This window comes from Heteronotia binoei, chromosome 10, assembly GCF_032191835.1.
Source record: "Heteronotia binoei isolate CCM8104 ecotype False Entrance Well chromosome 10, APGP_CSIRO_Hbin_v1, whole genome shotgun sequence".
Lineage (NCBI taxonomy): Eukaryota > Metazoa > Chordata > Lepidosauria > Squamata > Gekkonidae > Heteronotia > Heteronotia binoei.
Genome location: NC_083232.1, coordinates 11,800,796 through 11,826,604, shown reverse-complemented (window position 1 = coordinate 11,826,604; position 25,809 = coordinate 11,800,796). Strand labels below are relative to the sequence as shown.

The following is a 25,809-nucleotide window of genomic DNA, read 5'->3' as shown; positions in this document are numbered from 1 at the left end:
GAGGGGTGACCACGCTGGTAGCAATAACGGCTAGTAATTGTAATGCAAAATGGCGTGAGTTCGATCACACACGGTGCAATCTGTTTATACCACCATCTCGCAGAGATTATTCGAAACTCGACAGAAGCACCTTTAAAAACTATACTGTTTTTCAAACAGAGGTATCTAATTCTACACGATTCGTCCTCCTACAAAGTGATGACTAAGCTAAAACCCTTCTGGACCACGTTTTCCTTTCTTGCAGCAGTGATGGCTGCTGCAGTGTCCTTCATTTTTATTACTGCGATACTAATGAATTGACAAGCAGGCAGCTCCCTGCATTTCCCCCTAGCTAAGCTGCACCACTGCTGCCAATTACATAATGCCCTAGAAAGACCTTTCAGAATGTTGGTCAAGAGCTGCATGGGTTGAGAATGAGCAGGGCAAAGCAATTTGGTAAAGCCAGCTGAGGAAGAAAGGTAAGGGGTAGGGTGGAAGAAAGGCAAGGACATAAGAAGGTGTGAGGCATCTCAAACTTTACTTTTAACAAGAAGTTAGAGAAAGACTTGTATTAATCGCTATTCAGTTATTTAACAATTATTTCCAAGTTCTCTGAGTCTGCCACGTCTTCCATGTACCATGCAGAATTGCTAGTTCTGCCCCCCCCCCAATGTGGTGCCCACTGACACATTACATGGTGCCTACCAAGTGTTTTCAGAAAGTGGGTGGGGACCCTTCTGATTGGCTCTGCCGATTAAAGTAACACTGCTTCTGTGGGCAGCTACCACCACAGTGCTGGTTTCATTTTCTGTCTTATTCCTCTTTCCCAGCGTATTTCTGAAATCACCTCTCTTTCCCCCTGCACCTGGGACTTCCTCTGGGCATGTGGTTGGCTTTGCCTCATGGGGCAGCCACTTTGTGGTTGCTCCACCTCCTGTGCCAGTTTGGTGTAGTGGTTAAGTGTGCGGACTCTTCTCTGGGAGAACCGGGTTTGATTCTCCACTCCTCCACTTGCACCTGCTGGAATGGCCTTGGGTCAGCCATAGCTCTGGCAGAGGTTGTCCTTGAAAGGGCAGCTGCTGGGAGAGCCCTCTCCAGCCCCACCCACCTCACAGGGTGTCTGTTGTGGGGGAGGAAGGTAAAGGAGATTGTGAGCCGCTCTGAGACTCTTTGGAGTGGAGGGCGGGATATAAATCCAATATCTTCATCTACCTCATAGGATGTCTGTTGTGGCGGAGGAAGGGAAAGGAGATTGTGAGCTGCTCTGAGACTCTTCAGAGTGGAGGGCGGGATATAAATCCAATATCTTCATCTACCTCACAGGGTGTCTGTTGTGGGGGAGGAAGGGAAAGGAGATTGTGAGCCGCTCTGAGACTCTTCGGAGTGGAGGGCGGGATATAAATCCAATATCTTCATCTACCTCACAGGGTGTCTGTTGTGGCGGAGGAAGGGAAAGGAGATTGTGAGCTGCTCTGAGACTCTTCGGAGTGGAGGGCGGGATATAAATCCAATATCTTCATCTACCTCACAGGGTGTCTGTTGTGGGGGAGGAAGGGAAAGGAGATTGTGAGCTGCTCTGAGACTCTTCGGAGTGGAGGGCGGGATATAAATCCAATATCTTCTTCTTCTTCTGTGGCAGCCATTTTATAGCTGTTTCCACCTCCACCATCAGCTATGTTGTGGTTGTGCCCACCATCCTGTGTCAGAGTTCCAAAGGTGCCCATAGAAGAAGAAAGAAGAAGGAAGAAAAAGAAAGAGAAGAAGAAGGGGGAGGGGCAAGCTGTGCAAGCTGAACCTCTTTCAGGCTTTGACGCAAGAAATAAGAAGTTTCCCACTCTTAGCAGAATACATGCATTTAAAAATGACAACAGTACCACTTTAATTAATTCAAGTAAAATCATGGCTTTTTTGAGCAGAAACGTAGTTCTGTCTGGCTTGGCACCAGGGGGTGTGGCGTAATATACAAATGAGCCCCTGTGTGAAGCAATGGTGATGTCAGGGGGTGCGGCCTAATATGCAAATGAGTACCTGCTGGGCTTCTTCTACAAAAAAAAAAAGCCCTGAATAGAACCATTTAAACCTGTGCTTTGAGACAGACACAGCAATGGATAGCTCTTGCTGCAGGTATCAATGCATGGCAATATCCTGTCTTTATGGTGTTCTCATCCAACTTAAGTCACAGCTTCCTTCCAAAACTCAATTAGCTAACCGAGTGCAGCACATAGCACTAACGCCTGCCAGATCAAACTCAGCAGTGTTTATGGAATATAATCGTATGCAAATGTCTATTCAAAGGATTTTTCCAACAGTTAATATTTGCGATAACCTGTAAGTCAGCAGTGCTTATTAACACCATAGTTTCCCTGCAGAGAGGGTCAAAGGAAGAGCAATGCTAATGGAGCTGTAATGATTCAGTCAATGAGAAAAAATCTCCTTATGCACTCAGACCAAGAAACAAAATTAAGAGTGAAGAGGAAAGATGCAAGCTAAGGAACATTAGATCACTTTATGATCTGAACTGTGCAGTAACACTAAAAAAATACATCAAAGGGGAGGAGAAAAATGGGATATGTTAAGAGACTAGCAGCTCACTAGGGGTTTGCAAGAAAGAAAATTCTTTTTTTCCTTGATTTGGGTATATTGGACTTGAAAAATATTGGTACTTCTCAATATTCCCAAATCCCAATATTAGTATTAGTATATTGGGGGGGGGGGAGGTGTCCATTAATGTAAATGGCAAATCTATCGCGGTCAGGGCAGGGGGTTTGAGATAGAGGCATCAAATTTGCAGCGTTGTTGCTGAAGCCTCTCCTCAAAGAACTCCTATGGTTTAAAAAGTCTGGCTCAGGGGGTCCAATTCTATGGGCACCCAAAGAAAGTGCCCACATACTCCATTGTTTCCAGTGAAGGAAAAATAGCAAGGCAATACAAGCCTAGCAGAATGTCCCAGAGAATCTCTGCAGGAGAAAGTGAAGTGTGTGTGTGGGGGGGGGGGGCATTTTTGCAAGACCAGCATTAGATCCAGTGTCAAAACCCAAGAGGACTAAGGTCAAATCTGAGAATTTCTGAAGTAGAAACTCTGTGTTTGTGTGTGGAATTTCTGCAAGGACAACAGAACCACTGCAATGTACTAGTGCCCAGCAGTAGAACCCAGTACCATTGTGGAAAATGCCTGCTCAGCAACACTGATATAAAGCAAAGAATCACAATCTAAACCAAAACTTAAGAATAAGAACATAAGAACATAAGAGAAGCCATGTTAGATCAGGCCAATGGCCCATCCAGTCCAACATTCTGTGTCACACAAAAGGAATAATAATGAAAAAGGTCTGAGACCCTTGGCCTCAAATCCCTCCCCTGGCTCAAACGACAAGTAACAAAAAACTCCAAACTGCAAGCCACAAAACCAGAAAGAACTAAAACCTAAGCATAAAACTATAAGGGACAACAACAACCCAAAAAAGGTCCACACAACCTACCACCCACCAAGCCCAAAGAACAATTAACAGTAAAATAAGAAAACCTTTTTAAAAAAAATGTTGTCCAGTTCAACCAGTTGCTGTCTTCACTCTTCTCTGGACAGGCAAGATCTGATCCAAAGTCCGCAGCAGAGGCACTCAGGCGGCAGAAGTCAGGCTCACAGCAGCAGCTGAAGCCAAAGCCAGTGCACACTTGCCTAACTTCTTTCAGCAACGGTGTGTGGTTCAGCCAGAACCTTACTTTTTATGCTCTTTGCCCATGCACAGAAGAATTTCAAAAAGAACAAATTTCTGTGATTGGCTAAAGAGCAGTGTTCCCTCTATTCAGGATCAGCTATACCAGTAGTTGGTCAGATTCTGATCTCAGCTCAGATACAGAAAATGCACACCCATTTGGTTCACTTCACTATAACAAAATCAAGAACAAGAGATCTCTGGTATCCAGTAGCACACAATTTGGCATTGTGCTGGATTTTCTATTAATTCCGTAATCCACCATATTCATACTAGGGCCCTTTTTGCTATTGGTATTGCCACCCAGCTTTCCTTGAGGACTGCTCCTTTCTTCTCCTCTGCAAGACGTGAACCAAACATGACAACAGGTACGCTAGAACAGGGGTACCCAATCCCCAGTCTGTGGACCGGTCCCGGTCCATGGCGTGTTAGCAACAGAGCTGTGAGTTGTATGATTATTTCATTATAGTAGTAATAATGTAGTAAGGATGATAAGAAGACATTTGATTTATATCCTGCACTCCACTCCAAATCTCAGCGTCTCAAAGCAGCTCACAATCTCCTTTACCTTCCTCCCCCACAACAGATGCCCTGTGAGGTGGGTGGAGTTGAGAGAGCTCTCACCAGAAGCTGCCCTTTCAAGGACAACTCTGTGAGAGCTATGATAACCCCAAGGCCATTCCAGCAGCTGCAAGTGAAGGAGTGGGGAATCAAACCCGGTTCTCCAAGAGAAGAAGAAGAAGAAGAAGGAAGAAGAAGATGGTGATGATGATGATGATGATGATGATGATATTGGATTTATATCCCGCCCTCCACTCCGAAGAGTCTCAGAGCGGCTCACAATTTCCTTTACCTTCCTCCCCCACAACAGACACCCTGTGAGGTGGGTGAGGCTTGGGAGGGCTCTCACAGCAGCTGCCCTTTCAAGGACAACCCCTGCGAGAGCTATGGCTGAGCCAAGGCCATGCCAGCAGGTGCAAGTGGAGGAGTGGGGAATCAAACCCGGTTCTCCCAGATAAGAGTCTGCACACTTAACCACTACACCAAACTGGCTCTCTGCACACTTAACCACCACACCAAACTAATAGAAATAAAGTGCACAATTGCATCATCCCCAAACCATTCCCCCCTCCCCAGTCCATGGAAAAATTATCTTCCACAAAACCGGTCCCTGGTGCCAAAAAGGTTGGGGATCACTGCGCTAGAACACGAGCACATTTGTAACAAGTGGAAAAGAGAAACAATAAAAAGTCTAGTTGGATGGGTTAGGATTTTTCTTGGTCTTTTTTTTTTTTTGGCCCAAAATTCCTTCCTCTAGACATTATAAAAGGAGCACTTGCACAATGTACAAGGACTCCGACCATTTGCAAGAATCTCCAAGCGCCCCTGACGAGATTCTTACAAGAGTCCTCATAGCAAGGTCTTGGAACTGCACAATGCCGGCAGAGCAATGACAACTACTTTCAAAAAGGGAAGCCGAGGGATCTGATAAAAGCACAGCCATGACAGAACTAAAGGGTTTTGAGGGCAGACCAAATGTACTCCCAACTTTGCTCAATAATCCTAGAAGCCATGATCCAAGGACAATGGTGTTATGGCATTCAGGTGCAATAGAGTTCGGGGCAGGAAGTAAACTTGAATTGCACAGCAGGTGAACGCCATCAAAGAATTAAAAACAACATGAGAACAGGGAAGGCACAAAATAGAGCACATGAGGGGAGAGAGGAGTTGTATAGCTCACTGGTGATTCGGTGACACACAGAAAACACTTGCACAGCACAGCACAACAGAACTGTGACAGCTCTCCAAGGGAAGTAGTATAATTTCCGGAGGTACGTAACAGTGCACTTGGAAGATGCAGTATTTCCCGCAACGCAAGCAAAACCTCAAGTCAATTTACATAAATTATGTGTAGCAACTGTGTATTCATTGTGTGATAATAAGATTCTGCGGAATGGCCCTTATAATTGTATACAAGGGAACACAGGGATTTGTAAATGCTCTAAGATAATCAGAGCAAACTGATTGGGATCCCTCTTTTTTTCCTACAGAGGGGTGAGGGAGGGTGTTTTTGCAGAACAGAGCGGTGGGTATCAGCTGTAATGCCCCTTCACTGAGCTGTGGGGCTAGCCAAATGAAAGCCAGACTGGACGCTACAGTGTGCCATGAAGTCGCTTTCCTCTGCATAGCAACCCTGGTTTTCCTTGGTGGTTTCCTATCAAAGTACTAACCAGGGCTGACCCTGCTTAGAGTTCTGACAAGATCAGGCTATCATGAGTGGAGGAGAACTGGGGATACGTTTGACCAAGAAGGGGCTGAGCAGCTGAAGTGTTGGAAAGAGAACATAAGAGAAGCCATGTTGGATCAGGCCAATGGCCCATCCAGTCCAACACTCTGCGTCACACAGTGGCCAAAAAAACAAGGTGCCATCAGGAGGTCCATCAACGGGACCAGAGGTCCTCCCACTGTTGCCCCTCCCAAGTATCAAGAAGACAGAGCATCACTTGCCCCAGACAGAGGCTGTGGCTAATAGCCATTGATGGATCTCTGCTCCATATGCTTATCCAATCCCCTCTTGAAGCTGGCTATGCTTGTAGCTGCCACCACCTCCTGCGGCAGTGAATTCCACGTGTCAATCACCCTTTGGGTGAAGAGGTACTTCCTTTTATCCATTCTAACCTGACTGCTCAGCAATTTCATGGAGTGCCCACGAGTTCTTGCATTAAATATATGAACACAGGAAGCTGCCTTATACTGAATCAAACCCTCGGTCCATCAAAGTCAGTATTGTTTACTCAGAATGGCAGGCAACGACTCTCCAGGGTCTCAAGCTAAGGTTTTCATGCCTATTTGCCTGGATCCTTTTTAGTTGGAGATGCCAGGAACTGAACCTGGGACCTTCTACTTACCAACCAGATGCTCTACCACTGAGCCACCGTCCCATTGTGAGAATGGGAGAAAAAAGCACCAGGAGAAGGAAGATTACACAGCAATAGCTCTGGAACCGATAAAGGCATTAACTGAGCCGCTTATTCCGCTACAATGCTACAGAATAACAATTCATGGAAATACAAATAAGATCCGATGCCAGTTGTAGGAGGCTGAAAAGTTCTGAGGAACTCCATGTCCAGAAGACGATGACAAAAAAAAAATGTCGGAAAAAATCTCCAGAGTGATTCCACAGTAACAGTTGGATAGACTGAATAAGATTTCCTTAAATAGCAGGCTGGTTAGGGAGTTGTAAACAGAAGAACAGAATGTTTTACAAACACTGTTTATTAGTAGGGGTCATAGCAGTTTACGCGTGTGCATTTCTTAGCTTTGAAGATGACAAGGACTCTAGGGTGTTTGCAGATAAGCCCAGCTACCTCATCTGGAATTAGTGGATTTGATTTCGCATCCCTAGCGCCACGCTTCCAAGATAGCGGCACCAGTTCTTGTGCTTCACGCCATCTAAGTTGGGGGTGGCCAAACTGCGGCTCAGAAGCCACATGTGGCTCTTTCGCACATATTGTGTGGCTCTCAAAGCCTTCGTTACCTCGTTGGCTGCCTTGGAGAAGGAATTTGTCTCTTTGAATCACTTTTCCAAATCAAGACAGCCAGTGGCTTAGAGAATGCATTTAAAGTTAAAGTTGTTTTCTTTCCACCTCTCCTTACCTCCTCCCTCCCCCATCTATTTTCCTTCCTTCCTTCCTTCCTTCCTTCCTTCCTTCCTTCCTTCCTTCCTTCCTTCCTTCCTTCCTTCCTTCCTTCCTTCCTAACATCAGATGTCCATGTCTTGTGGCTCTCAGATATTTATTCTATGTGGGTCTTACAGTAAGGTCGTTTTCGCACTCACCTTCCGCCGGCACGACCCCCCTCTTCACCGCGCAGGATCTGCGCGGATTTCGCACTAAACGCTGCGGAGCAGCCAGAAAAGCCGGAAGCTCCCGTCGCAAAAGCCGCGCAAACGCCAAACTGCTTTTTGGCGGTTTCAGTTTGAGCGGCTTTTGCGCTGGGAGCTTCCGGCTTTTCTGGCTGCTCCACAGCGTTTAGTGCGAAATCCGCGCAGATCCTGCGCGGTGAAGAGGGGGGTCGCGCCGGTGGAGGGTGAGTGCGAAAACGAACTTACTGTAAGACCCACATAGAATAAATATCAGATGTTTGAGAGCCACAAGACATGGACATCTGATGAAGGAAGGAAGGAAGGAAGGAAGGAAGGAAGGAAGGAAGGAAGGAAGGAAGGAAGGAAGGAAGGAAGGAAGGAAGGAAGGAAGGAAGGAAGGAAGGAAGGAAGGAAGGAAGGAAGGAAGGAAGGAAGGAAAATAGATGGGGGAGGGAGGAGGTAAGGTCTAAGTAGTATCATTTGTGCAAAATAAACTCAAGCTTCACTACTGCCCTCACCTCTCCAACACCCCCATTTGAAGTATGGTTTTACAGTTATTAACTCTGCCTTTATAAACAAAACAAAACTGCAGCTTTCTGATATGACAGGACCAATTTTCCCTGTGACTAAGGCCAGGCAATCCAAAATACACACTTGTTGCCTACCTGCTGTAGCAACTTCTACCTATAAATCTAGTTTTAACCCAATTACATCTAAAGCAGAGAACGGCATTTGCATTTTGAAGCACTGAACAGATGCTGAAAGGGAGAGCAAAAGCCATTCCCCACTTTCCATTTCCCACCTTTCTTCTCCCCTGGCCCAAATAATCAGCTTAGCTTTCAATATTAGCTTGAGGAAGAGACTTCAGGGAAAGAACTGCTGGAGGAGCAGTGACAGAAGGATTCAAGACACATACATCCTCCACCCAGACAGCCCTTTTATTCGCCTGCTTTAGCTATCCTTGACAAATATTCACACCAGCATTCTCTGGAGTTTGGGACTTGAGCTTACATCCTACCAGTTAGGCAACAACAGCATATAATTTGCACTGCCTGGAAAAAAATATTAAATTGCATACATATTATACATAATACTTTTAGGTCCAATGTTCTGAACAGACCCTAGATGGGAACTGGAAAGGTTCTTAAGGCTTCCTGGATGAATTTTAATTTCACTTCTATTAGCTGGATCATGACAACTTCTCTTCCTGAACCAGAATGGTATACTGGTTAAGAGCAGCGGACTCTAAAGTGGACAATGGGGTTTGATCCCTCACTTGTCCCCATTAAGCCTGTTGGTTGAGAGCCAGTTTGGTGTAGTGGTTAAGTGTGCGGACTCTTATCTGGGAAAACCGGGTTTGATTCCCCACTCCTCCACTTACAGCTGCTGGAAAGGCCTTGGGTCAGCCATAGCTCTGGCAGAGGTTGTCCTTGAAAGGGCGGCTGCTGTGAGAGCCCTCTCAGCCCCACCCACCTCACAGGGTGTCTGATGTTGAGGAAGAAGATATAGGAGTTTGCAAGTCGCTCTGAGTCTCTGCTTCAGAGAGAAGGGCGGGGTATAAATCGGCAGTCTTCTTCTTTGTGGGCCAGTCACAGTTCTCTCTCAGCCCCACCTATCTCCCAAAGTGACTGGTGTGGGAAGAGTAAGGAAAAAAGATTGTAAACTGCTTTGAGATTCCTCCTTAGGCTAGAGAAGGGAAGGTTCCCTGTGCAGGCACCAGTCGTTTCCGACTCTGGGGTGACGTTGCTTTCACGTTTTCACGGCAGACTTTTTAATGGGGTGGTTTGCCATTGCCTTCCCCAGTCATCTACACTTTCCCCCCAGCAAGCTGGGGACTCATTTAACCGACCTCAGAAGGATGGAAGGCTGAGTCAACCTCGAGCCGGCTACCTGAAAACCCTGCTTCCGCCGGGGATCGAACTCAGGTCATGAGCAGAGCTTAGGACTGCAGTACTGCATCTTTGACACTCTGGGTGTTTTCGCACTCACCTTCAGCCGGCGCCGCGACCCTCTTGACGACGGAGGATCTGTGCTGATTTCCCACACGAAGCGCTGGAGCAACCAGAAGAGCCGCCAATTTCCGGCGCGAAGCCCGCTCAAGCGTTTTCCTGCTTCTTGGCGATTTACGTTTGAGCGGGCTTCGCGCCGGAAATTGGCGGCTCTTCTGGTTGCTCCAGCGCTTCGTGTGGGAAATCAGCACAGATCCTCCGTCGTCAAGAGGGTCGCGGCGCCGGCTGAAGGTGAGTGCGAAAACACCCTCTGTGTCACGGGGCTCTCGTCAGGCTAGAGAAGAGCAGGGTATAAAAACCAACTTGTCTTCTGAACTTGAGCGTGGTAGCGCGCATCCAACCATCTCACATTTTGCACTGCAGGACTCTCCTGCTTCCCTCTCCTGGTGCATCCCACTAAACCTCTCTCCCAAAATTGTCTTCCTGGAAGATAGTGGCCCCTACAAAACAGCATGAGAGACAGACAATGGGTCAGCAGTGAGAGGAGGGAATTGGCAGCGCTCGTTCTTCCAAAGATGTAATTGTCAGAACGGTGCAGCTCAATACATACCAGTTCTTTTTGAGAAACAACGATATACAGGCAGCTCTAGAATGCCCTCAAAATAGCTGAATTGGACAAGTGGTGAAAAATTGTGGCAATTATGTGCAAATGTGTTTATATGTATGCAGAAGGGTCATGACAAGGTTTAACAAAGTGAAAGCTTACCAAGGGCTAGCTAGATTAATATTGAGCATTAAATATAACAAGTTTTTCTCCTTGGGGTTGTCACAAAGGGAGGGGGATCAGACTCACAAAGGGAGGGGGATCAGGATTTAACTCATTGGCACTGACATCTTTACATGTAAAAACAAGCTCAAGGGGGGAGGAATCCCCCTCCTGCGTTCTCAGGGAAGCTTCAAAACATGTGGCATATGATGCGCTAATAACGAGGCCATGCAGGATCATGCATGGAAGCCATAAAAAGCAAGCTGAATGCAGCTCACATAGCTGCATGGGAGAGCTACCCACATGGCAAGTTCTTCGATGCCAACCTTACGTTTGCACTAGCATTAGTGGATGGAGGAACACTGGAATTGTTTAGTGGGGTTGCTCTATCACTCCAACTGCCCCCCAATCAGTCACCATAGAGCTCATATGGAGACACTGCCATTGTGTTGAGTTACTACTGAAGGGTGCGAAATACACATACACAGACACACACACCCTTGGCTAGACGGCCACTTGAATTTAAAGTAAAGGTAGTCCCTTGTGCAAGCACCAGCTGTTTCTGACTCTGAGGTGAGGTTGCATCACGATGTTTACATGGCAGACTTTTTCACAGGGTGGTTTGCCCTTGCCGTCCCCAGTCCTCTACACTTTCCCCCCCAGCAAGCAGGGTACTCCTTTGACCGACCTCGGAAGGATGGAAGGCTGAGTCAACCTGGAGCCAGCTACCTGAACCCAGCTTCTGCCAGGATCGAACTCAGGTCATGAGCAGGGAGCGCGGACTGCAGTACTGCAGCTTTACTACTCTGCGCCAACCTGCAAGTCCCTTTGAACTCTATGGTTCTATGATGCACACACATAAAAATCCTGTTCGTACAACTAGTTTGTAGTTTACAACCCATATCATTTTGGAGCATAACAAGGAGGAGACAAAAGAAAGGCAAACTTTATTCAGACTGAATGGCACCTAGGTTTTAGCCACTGTATGACACAGTGTTGGACTGAATGGACCATTGGCCTGTTCCAACTTGGCACTCTTGTGTACAAATAATACTCCCTAACCTAGGATAGAAAAAAAAACAGTGGCTTGGTAATACTAATTATATCAAGAGTTGCCACAATGCACCAGGAGATCCACTACTTTATCCAGTGTAATAAAGAGGGTTATACTCCATTATAATTTGCATGGGTCTTTTTTTTAAAACGATACCAGATCTATAATAGCTTGTATTACTCTATTGGCCATTCAAACGTATTGGTGCAGAGAGGGCTCAAAACGGTAACTCCTGGCTTTGGGGGAGGTAATGTACCTAAAGTCAGGAGTTCATGCTCTGCCATAGGCATATCATTGCTCATGAACTCAGCTAGAAAGGCATTACGTCTATCCATATGCCAAAAAATGTGATGTGTCACAGCTGTATAGCAATACTTGGCTGTAAACAAGTGGAGAACTGTACATTTATTTATTTGACTTATATCCCACTCCTTTCCCTGGCAAGCAGGGCTCAGGGCCAAAAGTCCTTCTGTATTCTTAAATCTCCCTGGGAATAAACACACATAACCGTACGCCTCAGTTAAGGTCAGGGCTTTTTTTGTAGCAGGAACTCCTTTGCATATTAGGCCACACACCCCATGATGTAGCCAATCCTCCAAGAGCTTACAGGGCTCTTCTTACAGGGCCTACTGTAAGCTCCAGGAGGACTGGCTACATCAGGGGTGTGTGACCTAATATGCAAAAGAGTTCCTGCTACAAAAAAAAAAAAAAAAACCCTGGTTAAGGTGGGTCATCTTCAGTACTTCTGAACACTACTTTTCAGCTGAAAACCTAGAACAGTTCCCTATATTAAAGCTAGGACATTAGAATGGCGAATTGGCTCTACCCATTAGGGAAGATAAGATGTATAAATATAAGACTCCACTGCTTACAGTACAAACCTAATATGGGTTACACCCTTCTAAATCCACTGAAGTCAAAAGGGTTAGAAAACATATCACTCTGTTTAGGATAATACTGTTAGCCTTCAAACCAGAAATCCTACAGCTAAGTTCAGTACAATGGATCAATTTACAGTGTTATCACAATTGCGCTAGTTTAGTGACCTAGGGTTTTCAGACATCCATAATTTCCTATCTCCTGAGAAAGCTCTAAATTTAACTACTCTTTTTCACAGAGACGGTACTGTAGATTTTCTCTACATTGATTGCTTTTTTACACCAAGATGACTGCTCTATAGCTGAATAGCCACTTAAAACATTCAGTGGAGCCACAAAAGCAAATATGGTGTGCTGAACATGCCAGATAAAAGAAACTGATAAAAATCAAAAAAACCAATCACTTTGCAGTTAGATATCTTTAATTAGCACTGTTATTCCAACAGATAACAGCACAACACAGTTTTCTAACTCTGTTCAGTTATACAACCCTATGCCAAATAAGAACATATTTGGCACTAACTAGCACAAGATCCCAACACTATATTCTTATTCACTTAATCCAGTCTATATTTTCATTTACAGTCCACTTTTCTCACTGGGATTCAAGGCAAGTTACACGTCAATCAGCAAGTTGATGACAAAATAGAACCTTTCTTTTATTTATTTCCTTTGCTTATAATTCCCTCTCCCCAAAACCAGCTATAATGATAACATACGAATCTACCAGCAAAAATTCCTAGGGCCACAAAGCCATTTAGTCAAACAGCAAGCAGATTACAAACCATGATAATCTTTGGGTCTAACAGCAAAGATTGCTAGTTATTCTTACCATACAGCATTGTGTAGCACAGCAGGTGATCCTAAGATTGTTTGGCAGCCAGAAGTTCTAGCTCTTTCAATGTGATGCACCACTAGGTGGCGAGCTAAACTTGTTTTTAAGGCAAGAAACGTTTCAGAGATGGTTTGCCATTGCCTGCCTCTGTGTCACGACCCTAGTAGTATTTGGAGATTGACCCAGCTTCTGAGATCTGATGAGACTGGGCTAGTAAAAACAGTACAATGCAATGAGTTGGAAGAAGAACTGAAAGGGGGGGGGGAATTATCCCTAATAGAGGTCACCTCCCAAGTGGCTTCACTACACCACAGGTCTGCTTTCTCTATAGGAACGTCCCGCTGAACAATTCAGTTTTACACATTTCATAGAACGGTATTCTTTAATAGTCACAGGCAGAATTTAGGATTTCCAAATGCAGAAAACACATAATATAGAGTATACACATCTACCAATAGAAAGACGAGAGGGGGGGGGGGGAATTCAAAGCTAAAGAAAAGAAACAATTTTTCCTACACTGGAAGCAAGCAGCATTATTGAGGGCTGGAGAGTAGACAAAAAGTACATATGAATGTATGAAACTGCCTTATATTGAATCAGACCCTGAGGTCAATCAACGTCAGTCTTGTCTACTGAGACTGGCAGCAGCTATCCAGGGTCTCAACAAGCTGAGGTTTTCCACACCTATTTGCCTGGACCCTTTTTAGTTGGAGATGCCGGGGATTGAACCTGGGACCTTCTGCTTACCAAGCAGGTGCTCTACCACTGAGCCACCATCCCTAAGTATTCAGTGTTAAGCATGAAATGCATATCTCAAAGTTATGAAGCTGTGGTTAGAATCCCTACCATAAGAGGAGGAGAGGTAAATATAGAGTTCACTGGATAAACTTCCAAGGGGAGGGGCTGTGACTCAGAGACAAAGCATCTGCTTGGCATGCACAAGGTCCCAGGTTCAACACCCAGCATCTCCAGTTAAAAGATCTGGCAGTAGGTGATGTGAAAAACTTCTGCCTGAGACCCTGGAGCACGGCTGCCAGTCTGAGCAGACAATACTCTCAAGGACTGTGTCATGATCCTGGGCCTAGTGTGGCCTACAGGCTCCAGAGAAGCCTGCCTTGGAGTTATACTGAAAAGTCTACATTTCCCAGGATCCCTCCTGTCCCACTGATTGGGTGGCAAGGTTTTGGAGGGAAACTGGTCCAGAGAGGGGTGGGGCCTGGGAGAAGAAGATACAACGGCCAAGCCCAGGAAGGCTGAGCTGGAGGCAGGCTGTAGCCTTGAGAGTTTTCAGCAGGGGAAAGATCCCTTACCCAAGGGGGTAAGTGTTGGTATTAAGAGTAGGGACTGTATAGAGAGACGCATTAGGGCATTTGTTTATTTTCCCCTCACCCCTTTTCCTGTTTAATGCACCTTGTTTGTTGTACTGCATTGACTGATCTTTTAAATAAACCTTTTTTTCCTGTTGCTCACTCTGCCTGATCCTCACGCCTATTATTTGGCCTAAGCTAAAGGAAGCCTGAAGGGCTTGGGAGGGAACTCTGGGCCTTCTCAAGGGAGACCCTTAACCCAGAGTGGTGGCAGCAATTGGTAATCCCCCCCCCCCCCGAGTTGTGACAGACTGATAGTTTGATTCAGTATAAGGCAACCTCATGATGGCCTACGGCAACATATAGCACATGTTAAACAAAGGATTTGCAGACTACACTTCTAAGTTAAAGGCTCACTTAAATATATACAACAAGACTGTATCAACAAATATCACTCAACATGGAAACATGTCAAAAAACTCTTGGTAATTATAAAAGGCTAGCCTGATCTCATCAGAACTCAGAAGCAAAGCAGGATTGGCCCTGGTTAGGACTTGGATAGGAGACCACCAAGGAAGTCCAGAGTTGCTATGCAGAAACAGTCAGTGACAAACCACCTCTCACAGTCTCTTGCCTTGAAAACCCACAGAATTACCATAAGTCAGCTGTGACTTGATAGCAAAAGAGTTTTAAAATGGAAGAAAGAGTCCAAAACTACGAAAGACACGAAGTCAGCTGAAGAATGTTTTGCAGGAAAACAAGCCTGTTTTCAGACGCATCAACCATATTACAGGGGAAAGAATACAGAATTCACAATAATAGCTGGATTAACTGTTTTAGTGGTTATCAATCAACAAGCCACGTCAACTTTATCAAGTTTAGCGCATGTAAGCTGTATCTTATTGATCATCTCATCCTAAGCATCACTTCGTTTTTCAACTTCAATCCACGTGCCTGGGGGTTTTCCCTTAAGAACGTAAGAGAAGCCATGTTGGGTCAGGTCAATGGCCCATCCAGTTCAACACTCTGTGTCACAATATGGCCAAAAAACCCAAGAAACATTAAGAGGTCCACCAGTAGGGCTAGAAGCCCTTTCACTGTGCCCCCTCAAGCCCAAGAATACAGAGCATCACTGCCCCAGACAGAGAGTTCCAACGATAAGCTGTGGCTAATACTGATAACATGGCGGGGGGGGGGGGAGGCTACAGTGGTTTAGGAAATGTCAGATCAAGCCTCTTGTGAGAAAGCAATGGTTTCTCCCCTTCTTTTTCCAACAGCTCAATAAGATGAAAACTCCCTGGCCTCCCGCTTGATCAGATTTCTGAGAACCAAACAGGCAGAATTCCCAGCTTTCTCTGTACCTTCTGGAGCACAAAAATGTGCAAGACTGAGCTGTGCATTACATAAAATTAGAAAAGACTATTCAGATGATCTGGAGAACTTTCTGTTCTTTTTCACATGTTTCATCCATCAACATTATATTTTCCGGTTATTATGTAAGAGATCCACATCCCATGGAAGAGCGCTTCCTTTTTAATGTTTCTACACGTTAATCATATGGCATCAATATGGAGACAAGTAAATAATCTCATTAAAAAGTCTAGGTACATACAATCACTTAAAATTTATTTACCTCAATAAATTGTTAAAATGAAAAAAAAAATAATTTACTAAATTATACTTTTAGGTTATTATAAAGCAGCCTGTTTAGTTATTACGTCTATTTAAAGAATTAACACTCTACATCAGTGGTGTCAAACATGCGACCCGGGGGCTGAATCAGGCCGCTGAGCAACTGGCTGTCATCTGCTTCCTTCTCCCTCTCTCTTGCTTCCTTCTGCATCACAGTTTGCTTTTCAAGGCTTGCTCAATTGCACAGGAGCTACAGAGCAAAACCTCTTATTTTCTCCATTGACTGAGGCTCCTCCATTGGGGAAGAAGGGGGGAAGACAGAGCTTGTTTTTTCAGGCTCTCTCAATCGCACAGCAGAGCTACTGAGCCAAGCCTCTTTTCCTTTCTCCCTCCTGGTCGCCTGAGGAAGGAAGGAGCCAGAGCTTCCTTTGCCCAGTTTTCTGGATTGCACAGGAAAGATACAAAGAAAGGACCTTTAATACCAACAAGTGCTGTTTTAAGGGTTTTTTTTAACCCTTTAATTGTGCTTGTCTGTGTTCTTTATAAAGTTCATATCTCTGCTACCTAATCTTGAATAGGTATACACATGGCCTGGTCCGACATGGCCCGGTCCAACAAAGTTATTTATATCCAGAAGGTACAACTCATTTATATCAGATCATTTATATCAGATCCAGCCCTCATAACAAATGAATTTGACACCCCTGGCTACATTAATTAAAAGTATTAATGCAAGGTAAGCATAGCTCAGATGGAAACCCACTTTTGACTAATTCTGGATCAGTTTGACTACTAGTGGTGGTGGAAAGTGCCATCAAGTTGCAGACAACTTATGGCAACGCATGTAGGATTTCCAAGACAAGAGACAAACAGAGCTGGCAAACCCTGGCATCCCTTGATGGTCTCCCATCGAAGAATTGACCACGGCCGATCTCGCTTAGCTTCCAATAAGATCAGGCTAACTTGAGCCATCCAAATCAATATTACATGGCAGTGTAGAAATTCTTCATCAACATGAACAGGAGCTCCATAACGTGCATCTATAATCACTGTTCTTATGAGAACAAGGAATCTTCACATAATTGTTAATTCCGATATGCAAAACAATTTATATTAACATAAGATCTTCGGTGGGAGGATCTACAAGATTTGGGTGGGAGGAACTACTAGAAGGCCTTTTATTGCAGTATATTTTGTATGCTGGAGAGGTTGTTACACACAAAACCAGAAGCCTTCACCTGGATTGAGGTGCTGACTCTTGATATTTATGCTGCAAGCCTTGCAGCATAAATATCAAGAGTCAACACCTCAATCCAGGTGAAGGCTTCTCATTTTGCATGTAACAACCTCTCCAGCAAGTGCAGGAAAGAAGACCCCCTCCACACTTGGTTAAATCTGAATGTTGTAACTCTGAGCTTATAATGTCACAGAGTGTTAACTGCCCACTTCAGGTAGAACAAAGGTGACATCAAGAAAGCATAAAGGGGCTAGCACAAGGGTGGCCAAACTGTAGCTCGGGATCCACAGGTGGCTCTTTCACATATATTGTGTGGCTCCTGAAGCCCCCACTGCATCCATCTCTTTAATTCACTTCTCCAAGGCGAGCTGGGTGGCAGCCTGAAGAAGGCATTTAAAGTTAAAGTTGTTTTCCTTCCACCTCTCTCTCCCTCTTCACCCCCCCCCCCCAATCTATTTGTCTACCTGCCTTCCTACATCTGACATTCATGTCTTGCAGCTCTCACACATCTGACTTTATCCTATGTGGGTCTTACGTTAAGCAAGTCTGGCCACTCCTGAGCTAGCACAATGCTTTCTGTATGATTACGTTGAAACATTTCAGCTGCTAGAAAGAATTGTTTGTTGCAAAGACAACTTGTGTTCCCCAACAACCATGCTATTAAAGAATTCAACAACTGCGTTACTTCTCTTTTCGTACAGCAGTTTTTGAAATGCAGTTCTTTCAAAAGAAATTCAGATGATACCAATGGTCTGCAATGACTCCAAGAGCAAGCTGAATGCAAATGTTGATCAAGAGGTACTACTGAGCAAAGTAAGATGTCCACAGAATAAGCTACCATTTTTGTACTTCCTTAATGGAACCGAAGTCATATATGAGTTGTGGCATTGTGTGTGTGTATGTGTGTGCGTGAGTCATAGCTGACTTATGGCAACCCTGCAGGGTTTTCAAGGCAAGAGATGTTCAGAGGTGGTTTGCCATTGCCTGCCTCCACGGCACAACCCTGGTGTTCCTTGGGGGTCTCCCATTCAAATATGCCCTGCTTAGCTTACAAGATCCGTTGAGATCAGGCTTACCTGGGCTATCCTGGTCAAGGCACTGAATCGTAACACCCACTGAATTGGAGGGCCTAAGGTTTAAAGGAAAGGAAAGGTCCCCTGTGCAAGCACCAGTCGTTTCTGACTCTGGGGTGACATTGCTTTCACAACGTTTTCACGGCAGACTTTTGACGGGGCGGTTTGCCATTGCCTTCCCCAGTCATCTACGCTTTCCCCCCAGCAAGCTGGGTACTCATTTTGCCAACCTCGGAAGGATGGAAGGCTGAGTCAACCTCGAGCCGGCTACCTGAAAACCCGTCTTCCGCCAGGGATCGAACTCAGGTCGTGAGCAGAGCTTAGGGCTGCAGTACTGCAGCTTTAACACTCTGCGCCACGGGGCTCTAAGGTTTAAAAGTTGTGCATGAAATCATTTTTATAAATGGAATAGAAAATCAGGTTTTTTACTTGAAGGTTACTTGACCTTTTATAGTTTTATTTTAAATTTAAATACACTCTTTCCATGCAAAAAGCTGAAAATCTAGATGCATTTGTTTAGATAGTTCAGTTTCATTTCCACTGCTCTCCAAGTGCATGGGACAGAGGACAACTTAATATCTACCAAAGGAAAAAAATCTATTACAATATAAGAACATAAGAACCGAAGAGAAGCCATGTTGGATCAGGTCAATGGCCCATCCAGTCCAACACTCTGTGTCACACAGTGGCCAAAAAACCTCCAAGTGCCATCAGGAGGTCCACCAGTGGGGCTAGAAGCCCTCCCACTGTTGCCCCGCCAAGCACCAAGAATACAGAGCATCACTGCCCCCAGACAGAGAGTTCCAACAATATGCTGTGGCTAATAGCCACTGATGGACCTCTGCTCCATATGCTTATCCAATTCCCTCTCAAAGCTGTCTATGCTTGTAGCCACCACCCCCAAGTTCAACCAGCAAGGTTCCATGGCAGAGCGGGGATTTGAACCTGCTTCTTCTGGATCCTAATCCAACACTTTAACCAGTACACCACATAACTTTCTTGGAAACTGTTCGTAATCCTACTTGGACACACTTCTGGATGAAGAAGAAGAAGAAGATATTGGATTTATATCCCGCCCTCCACTCTGAATCTCAGAGTGGCTCACAATCTCCTTTATCTTCCTCCCCCACAACAGACACCCTGTGAGGTGGGTGGGGCTGAGAGGACTCTCACAGCAGCTGCCCATTCAAGGACAACCTCTGCCAGAGCTATGGCTGACCCAAGGCCATGCCAGCAGGTGCAAGTGGAGGAGTGGGGAATCAAACCTGGTTCTCCCAGATAAGAGTCCAGATAAGGAGTTCCACAAGTGTAGGGCAAATACCAAGAACTGTACCCTTATTTTCAGACTTGGTGCATTGATAGTAACGGCCCAAAGATGCTCATCTACCACCATGCCCAAGCTTCATCCTCCATGCAGGCACAACAAACATTCCCAAATATGCCTCATTAGAAACTCCTACAGACTAGTACAGTCAGCTTTAAGACTGCAGTGACACCACATCTTAGAAGTAACAGTGTCAATGGGCAACACATCTTAGGATTTCAAAGATCGGGGCAGTACTGATTGATACCTCCAAATTTACCTCATTTTCAAGCACATTACATACCACCATTTTTTGATCTTTACAACAGGTCTCTTTAAAAAAAAAAAAATCCTTGTCAGAAATACAAGGGTAAAGCAAAATTCTTCCAAATTTATTTTCTAAGGTACAGTACTTTAAGTAGCTATCTGTGCTTTTGGAAACACCCAACAAAACATTCTCCCAATTAATTAATATAAAGCTATTTTAAAAGTGTAATCCTATCAGAAGCGTGTTATAATTCAACTGAGCAACCTGAAGTAGTACACATCCACAGCGGCCAATTTCTTCAGCTGGCTGGAAAGAATTCATTTCTTCCACTGATCAAACAGGACTGCCCATATTTACTAACTTTGCCCTCTTTCGACACCAGGCCGTATTTGCTTTGCCCTGCAGGACAACACCACAGCATAAGAAAAACAAACGGCGGCGACTGGACTCGAGCAGAGGGTGCACAAATAGCATTATTAATTGGTGCGCTGGTCTTGCTGGAATGCCCGCTGGATCTCAACCTGGGAAATCCACGTTAGTCATTAAACTCAGTGGGCATCTTTAAGCGAGTGACTTGTTTCTCTGCCAATCCTATTTCACAGGTGTGTAATCAAACTAAAATACATCATCCTCTGCTTCTCAGTGGCAAGACATGCATGTAGCAAAAGCAGCAGTGGGTATTGTTTAATGTGCAGCAAGTCATTTATGTTATCTCACGCTTTTATTCTCATGCTTTTAAGCATGTAAAAAAAAATCTTCAGTGTAAAGTTCAGAGACCCACAAATGTTTGCTCGACTCCCTAGCCAGCTAGTTATTTGCAGTTCCCACAAATCCCTACTCCCTTCCCAATCCTCTGGCACACTTTGAGGGATTGGGAGGGAGGGCTCTCTCTCTCTCTCATTTGTGCAGTGGTTTGGACAAGGTAAGGAACAGAGACTATTTCTCATCATCTCCAAAACCACAGTTCTAAGCAGAGTGCCAAGCGGATGATGTGTGTGGTGCCAGGCATTCTACTCATGGGTGGATTCACTGGAGGGTAAGCAGATATATGGATGCCTGGAATGGTTTTACTACTCCTTCAGAGTGGGCACAGATGGCAATTCCCAAGAATGTGGAACCCGCCTGGCCTCATCAAACTAAGGGCCCATTTAATCAGGCATTCTGTTTCTTACAACGGACAACCTGACGTACATCCAACTTGCAAGCGGACCATAAACACAGCGACTCCCTGTTTGTCCTCTAACATCTGAAGCTTCCATGAAAAGCAAAGACTCTCTCACTCTATCCTTTTTTGTTCGACTCTTGTATCAATTAACCTGCCTCAAAAGAAGGCTGCAGACAGGTTTTTTGTAACGAGCAAAATGCCGAGTTGTTGTCAGCTATTCAGCTGGTTGATACGTCTTTGCATGTGCCACTCTGAACACCAACACTGAGAAATACCACAGCCGGGGCAAATGAAATGCTCTGATCTTTCAGCCAGTTGAGAAAGCAGGAATAGGTCGCAGGATCAAAGACCCACGAGCTTCCCACTGCAAACTTACCATAATTATCTGTGTCAGCCGTAACATAGACCAGGGTTTGCTGAGCAGTGAACCGTGTTTAGCATTAGTCATTTTTTTTTTAAATGCTAGTTCCAACATAGCCTTTCTTCACAGTTAAGACTATGCTGGTAAATCACTACCTCACAGCCTGCTACCAGTTAACCATGGGTAAGGAGAGCTGAGAAACTCTTCTAGTTTGGGTGCCGACAGGCCTGCAAAACAAACAAACAGGATTCTTTTGGGGAGGGACGGTGGCTCAGCGGTAGAGCATCTGCTTGGGAAGCAGAAGGTCCCAGGTTCAATCCCCGGCATCTCCAACTAAAAAGGGTCCAGGCAAATAGGTGTGAAAAACCTCAGCTTGAGACTCTGGAGAGCCGCTGCCAGTCTGAGAAGACAATACTGACTTTGATGGACCGAGGGTCTGATTCAGTATAAGGCAGCTTCATATGTTCATTCCTGTCCCTTTAAGAGAGTCTTCATTTACCACAATTTATTTATTTATGGTTGGCCTCTCTCACTGAGATTCAAGGCAGAGTAGCAAGTGCAAGTTAATGCACTCATCAGAATGAGACATCTAAATGAGCAATGCAACAGGAGTGGGGTTACAAAAAAATGAACCAAAGCAAAAGGTATTACAACGATGTCAAACAATGCAGAAAATGCTACCACACAAATAGAAAGTGATACAGTAAAAGGAAAATAATCCATACAAACAACATATATCATATACAGGGGCACAGTCTACAGTTCTGTTCCCTTTCTTCAAAAAGCACCTTCTTGGACTGTTGCCTCATTATACAGACCTATTAACTAAATAAAAATATCCTCCACGTATTAAGTTTCCATTAAAGGGACAGGACAGTTTTCTCCAGGTCTCCTGGCAACCCAAGCCCAAACTCAAAATACCAACAGGCTTCACTCTTATTTCACAAATTGACTTATGTGATAAAACTATCTATATATATTAAAGGAAACAAGACCCTTCTACCAAAACAGGAGAAATAAATGGAACAAAGTTTGATTCCAGCGATAAGTTTAAGACCAACAAAGTTTAATTCTGGGTATAAGCTTTCGTGTCCAGAATTAGTGTGGCAGATAAAGATGGAAAAGATATGAAATCTAAAGCCCTAGCACAAGGCAGGATACCTCCACCCCCTGTCACTAGTCAGCCCACAACAGCCTAGACGCAAATGCTCCATAAATACTTGAGCAGACAACATGCATCACAGCATAGCAAAGAGTTTCAACACTCCAAATACAGGGAAAATAACTCTGAATGCTTACAGGCCCCAGAATGATCAATAATTATTATCCTTTCCTCCTTTCAAAAGAGCAAATGTGTATTATACAGTAGAAGCCAAGGCCAGAATTGTTTCGCACCCTTTATTCTCCAGGATTATCTATATTCCGTGTACATCAGAAAAACAGCTTTAAGCTGTCCCTTATTTCTAAAGTTTTGGTCCGTCAACCCTATTCTTAAATTCAAACCTCCTTCTTGCTGAAAGAAAATAAAAGACCAATGCTTTGGCCCCAGGCTTTTGAATTGTAAAGGCAACTCCAAATCAGGTTTGCTTATTCAGGACTTGAACATTTACAGCCAAAAACAATCAGCTTTGCCCAACCATGCTAAACGCAAACACGCCCTAGATTCAATACCAACCTTAAAACAAAATGTCTCTAGCCTGGTCATTTTACTTTTATCCAGCAAATGATCTTGACACCAGGACTCTTCCCTAAATGCAATTCCTCAGTGCTCAACTGCTGAGTTTTCGAAACCATCCGAAATAAGTTCAATAAAGGTCTGCCTCCCTAATGTCTGGAATCAACCCAAACTCTAGCTGGCAGAACAACAAGGTTACACTAGCCTCCAGCTGGAAGTTGAAACAAACGTACACTGAGACACCAATGCATTTCCACCTCAATAACTGTAGCCGTCTTGATTTACAGCGGGATACAAGTTACGTAAATTTCAACTGAAACAGATCCAAGGAGCAGCGGCTAATCCAGAAACTTCAAGCTCAGAATGTACACAGCCAGTGATAGGAAGGAACCTGGTCAGAACATCACTTAAAGGAACATTTGCAGGCAAACATCAGAGCAGCACAATGCACCTATACATGCGAGGCTCTCACCTTTATCCTGAGCGCAAGACAGGATTTCTTCCTCTTTGGGGTTAGTCACCTGGGTGATAATGGACGGGTTGTCCATGGAAACCGGAGGATGTATTCACCTGGCTATCTCCCTCCCAGAGGCAGGTTCGGTGTGCGTTTATGGATTCTCTTTTTATTTTTCCTTTCAGGAAATCAATAGGTGGATTTTTACGTGGGGGAAAAAAACGAGCAACAACCACTATTCTAGGAGCAAAGCAAAGCCCCGTCTCCCCAAAATGTAATTTTTTTAAATAAAAAAGGCAGCAGGCAGACAAGTCCCCTTCCGTAGCACCTCGTCCTTGTCCCTTCTTCCAAGGCAGAGGGAGTTAAAAAAAAATCGGGGGGGGGGGCGCAAATCCAAATCCCCAAAAAGCCCACACCACTAAAAAAGCTAGAACCTTGTGCCAGTCCAAAGGAGAAAAATAAACCCAGCACAAGTCCAATATCCCCTTTCACCCCCCCCCCAAAAAAAACCCAAACCACCTTAAGACAGCTGAAAATATTTTTTCCAAAAGGGTTCAGGGAGGAAAGCACTAGCTCCCCCTGTTCCCTGCAACCCCCCTGCTTGCCCTGAGGCTCCTAAATCGACCCCCAACAACTCATTTGCATCTCCTTCAGAAAAAATAACCCAAAATAACCTAACCCCCCAAAAGGAGCCTAAACCCAGATGCCCCTCATCTGTCATTCCTCTTAAAAGTCTTCCCCATGCCTACCCTAGTTACCTACCCCCCTTCAACTGCCCCCAGGTTCCTCCCTTACCCCTCCGCACTACCCCAATTCCTTACCTCTCCCCCTCCCAACTACCCCACCTGAGACCTCCCCCTCAAACTACCCCACCTGAGCCTCCCCCTCAAACCACCCCAACTCCTTTACCTCTCCCCCTCCCAACTACCCCACCTGAGACCTCCCCCTCAAACTACCCCACCTGAGGCCTCCCCTCAAACCACCCCAATTCCTTTACCTCTCCCCCTCCAATTACCCCACCTGAGGCCTCCCCCTCAAACCACCCCAACTCCTTTACCTCTCCCCTCCCAACTACCCCACCTGAGACCTCCCCTCAAACTACCCCACCTGAGGCCTCCCCCTCAAACCACCCCAACTCCTTTACCTCTCCCCCTCCCAACTACCCCACCTGAGGCCTCCCCTCAAACCACCCCAACTCCTTTACCTCTCCCCCTCCCAACTACCCCACCTGAGGCCTCCCCCTCAAACCACCCCAACTCCTTTACCTCTCCCCCTCCCAACTACCCCACCTGAGGCCTCCCCTCAAACCACCCCAACTCCTTTACCTCTCCCCCTCCCAGCTACCCCACCTGAGGCCTCCCCTCAAACCACCCCAACTCCTTTACCTCTCCCCCTCCCAACTACCCCACCTGAGGCCTCCCCCTCAAACCACCCCAACTCCTTTACCTCTCCCCCTCCCAACTACCCCACCTGAGGCCTCCCCCTCAAACCACCCCAACTCCTTTACCTCTCCCCTCCCAACTACCCCACCTGAGGCCTCCCCCTCAAACCACCCCAACTCCTTTACCTCTCCCCCTCCCAGCTACCCCACCTGAGGCCTCCCCCTCAAACCACCCCAACTCCTTTACCCCTCCCCCCAGGAGACTCCTAAGCGCCCCCTCCCTCCTCCGCTGGCCCTCCCCCGGGGATTACCTCATCGCGCTCGCCCCCTCCCCGCCCCCCCCTGCCCCCTTCCCCGCGGCCAGCAGCTCTGAGGGGGGCGGGAGGCGCCACCCGCAGGGAGGGAGGGCGGAAGAGGGGAGGGGGCCCTGCGGCGGCGGCGGCGTCCGGCGTCTCCGTGCTGCGCCACAGCAGCCTCCCCTCAGCCCGCTCGCAGCACACCAGCCCCGGCGGCCGCGCTCCCGCCTGTCAGCGCCCCTCGCAGGCACCGCCTCCCCCGCCCGCCCAGCCACTGAGGAGGAGGAGGAAGGAGGGCGCCGCCGCCGCCTCCTCAGGCGAGAACATGGAAAGCGAGGCCGCGCCTGGCCCGGCCCAGGCCCCGCGGAGCGGTAAACAACGGGGCGGGGTCAGGCCGCCTCAGCCCGGCTGTCAATCAAGCTCCCCCAGAAAAGGCGCTCGGCTGGAGGCGGGGAGGCGGGGCTACAACGCCTCAGCCGGGCTGTCCATCAAAGTCTTCCTCCGAAAGGCGCTCGGCGGGAGGAGGGGAGGGCGGAGCGAATGGGAGGGTGGGCGGGGCTACACCGCCTCAGCCGGAATGTCAATCAAAGTCTTTCTCCGAAAGGCGCTCGGCTGGAG

The 25,809-nt window shown here is 46.1% G+C and overlaps 1 protein-coding gene across 1 annotated transcript in view; it reads right to left on the bottom strand.

Annotated features, from left to right (window-relative positions):
- Positions 1 to 25,368, bottom strand: part of CTDSPL (CTD small phosphatase like) — a 117,661-nt gene extending 92,293 nt beyond the window's left edge. The window contains exons 1-2 of the mRNA XM_060247980.1: positions 25,207 to 25,368; positions 23,533 to 23,692 (exon numbers count right to left, since the gene is read on the bottom strand). Of these exons, the coding sequence (XP_060103963.1) occupies positions 23,533 to 23,608 (76 nt within the window). The 5' untranslated portion in view covers positions 23,609 to 23,692; positions 25,207 to 25,368. The remainder of the gene's footprint in view (positions 1 to 23,532; positions 23,693 to 25,206) is intronic.
- Positions 25,369 to 25,809: the final 441 nt, after the last annotated feature.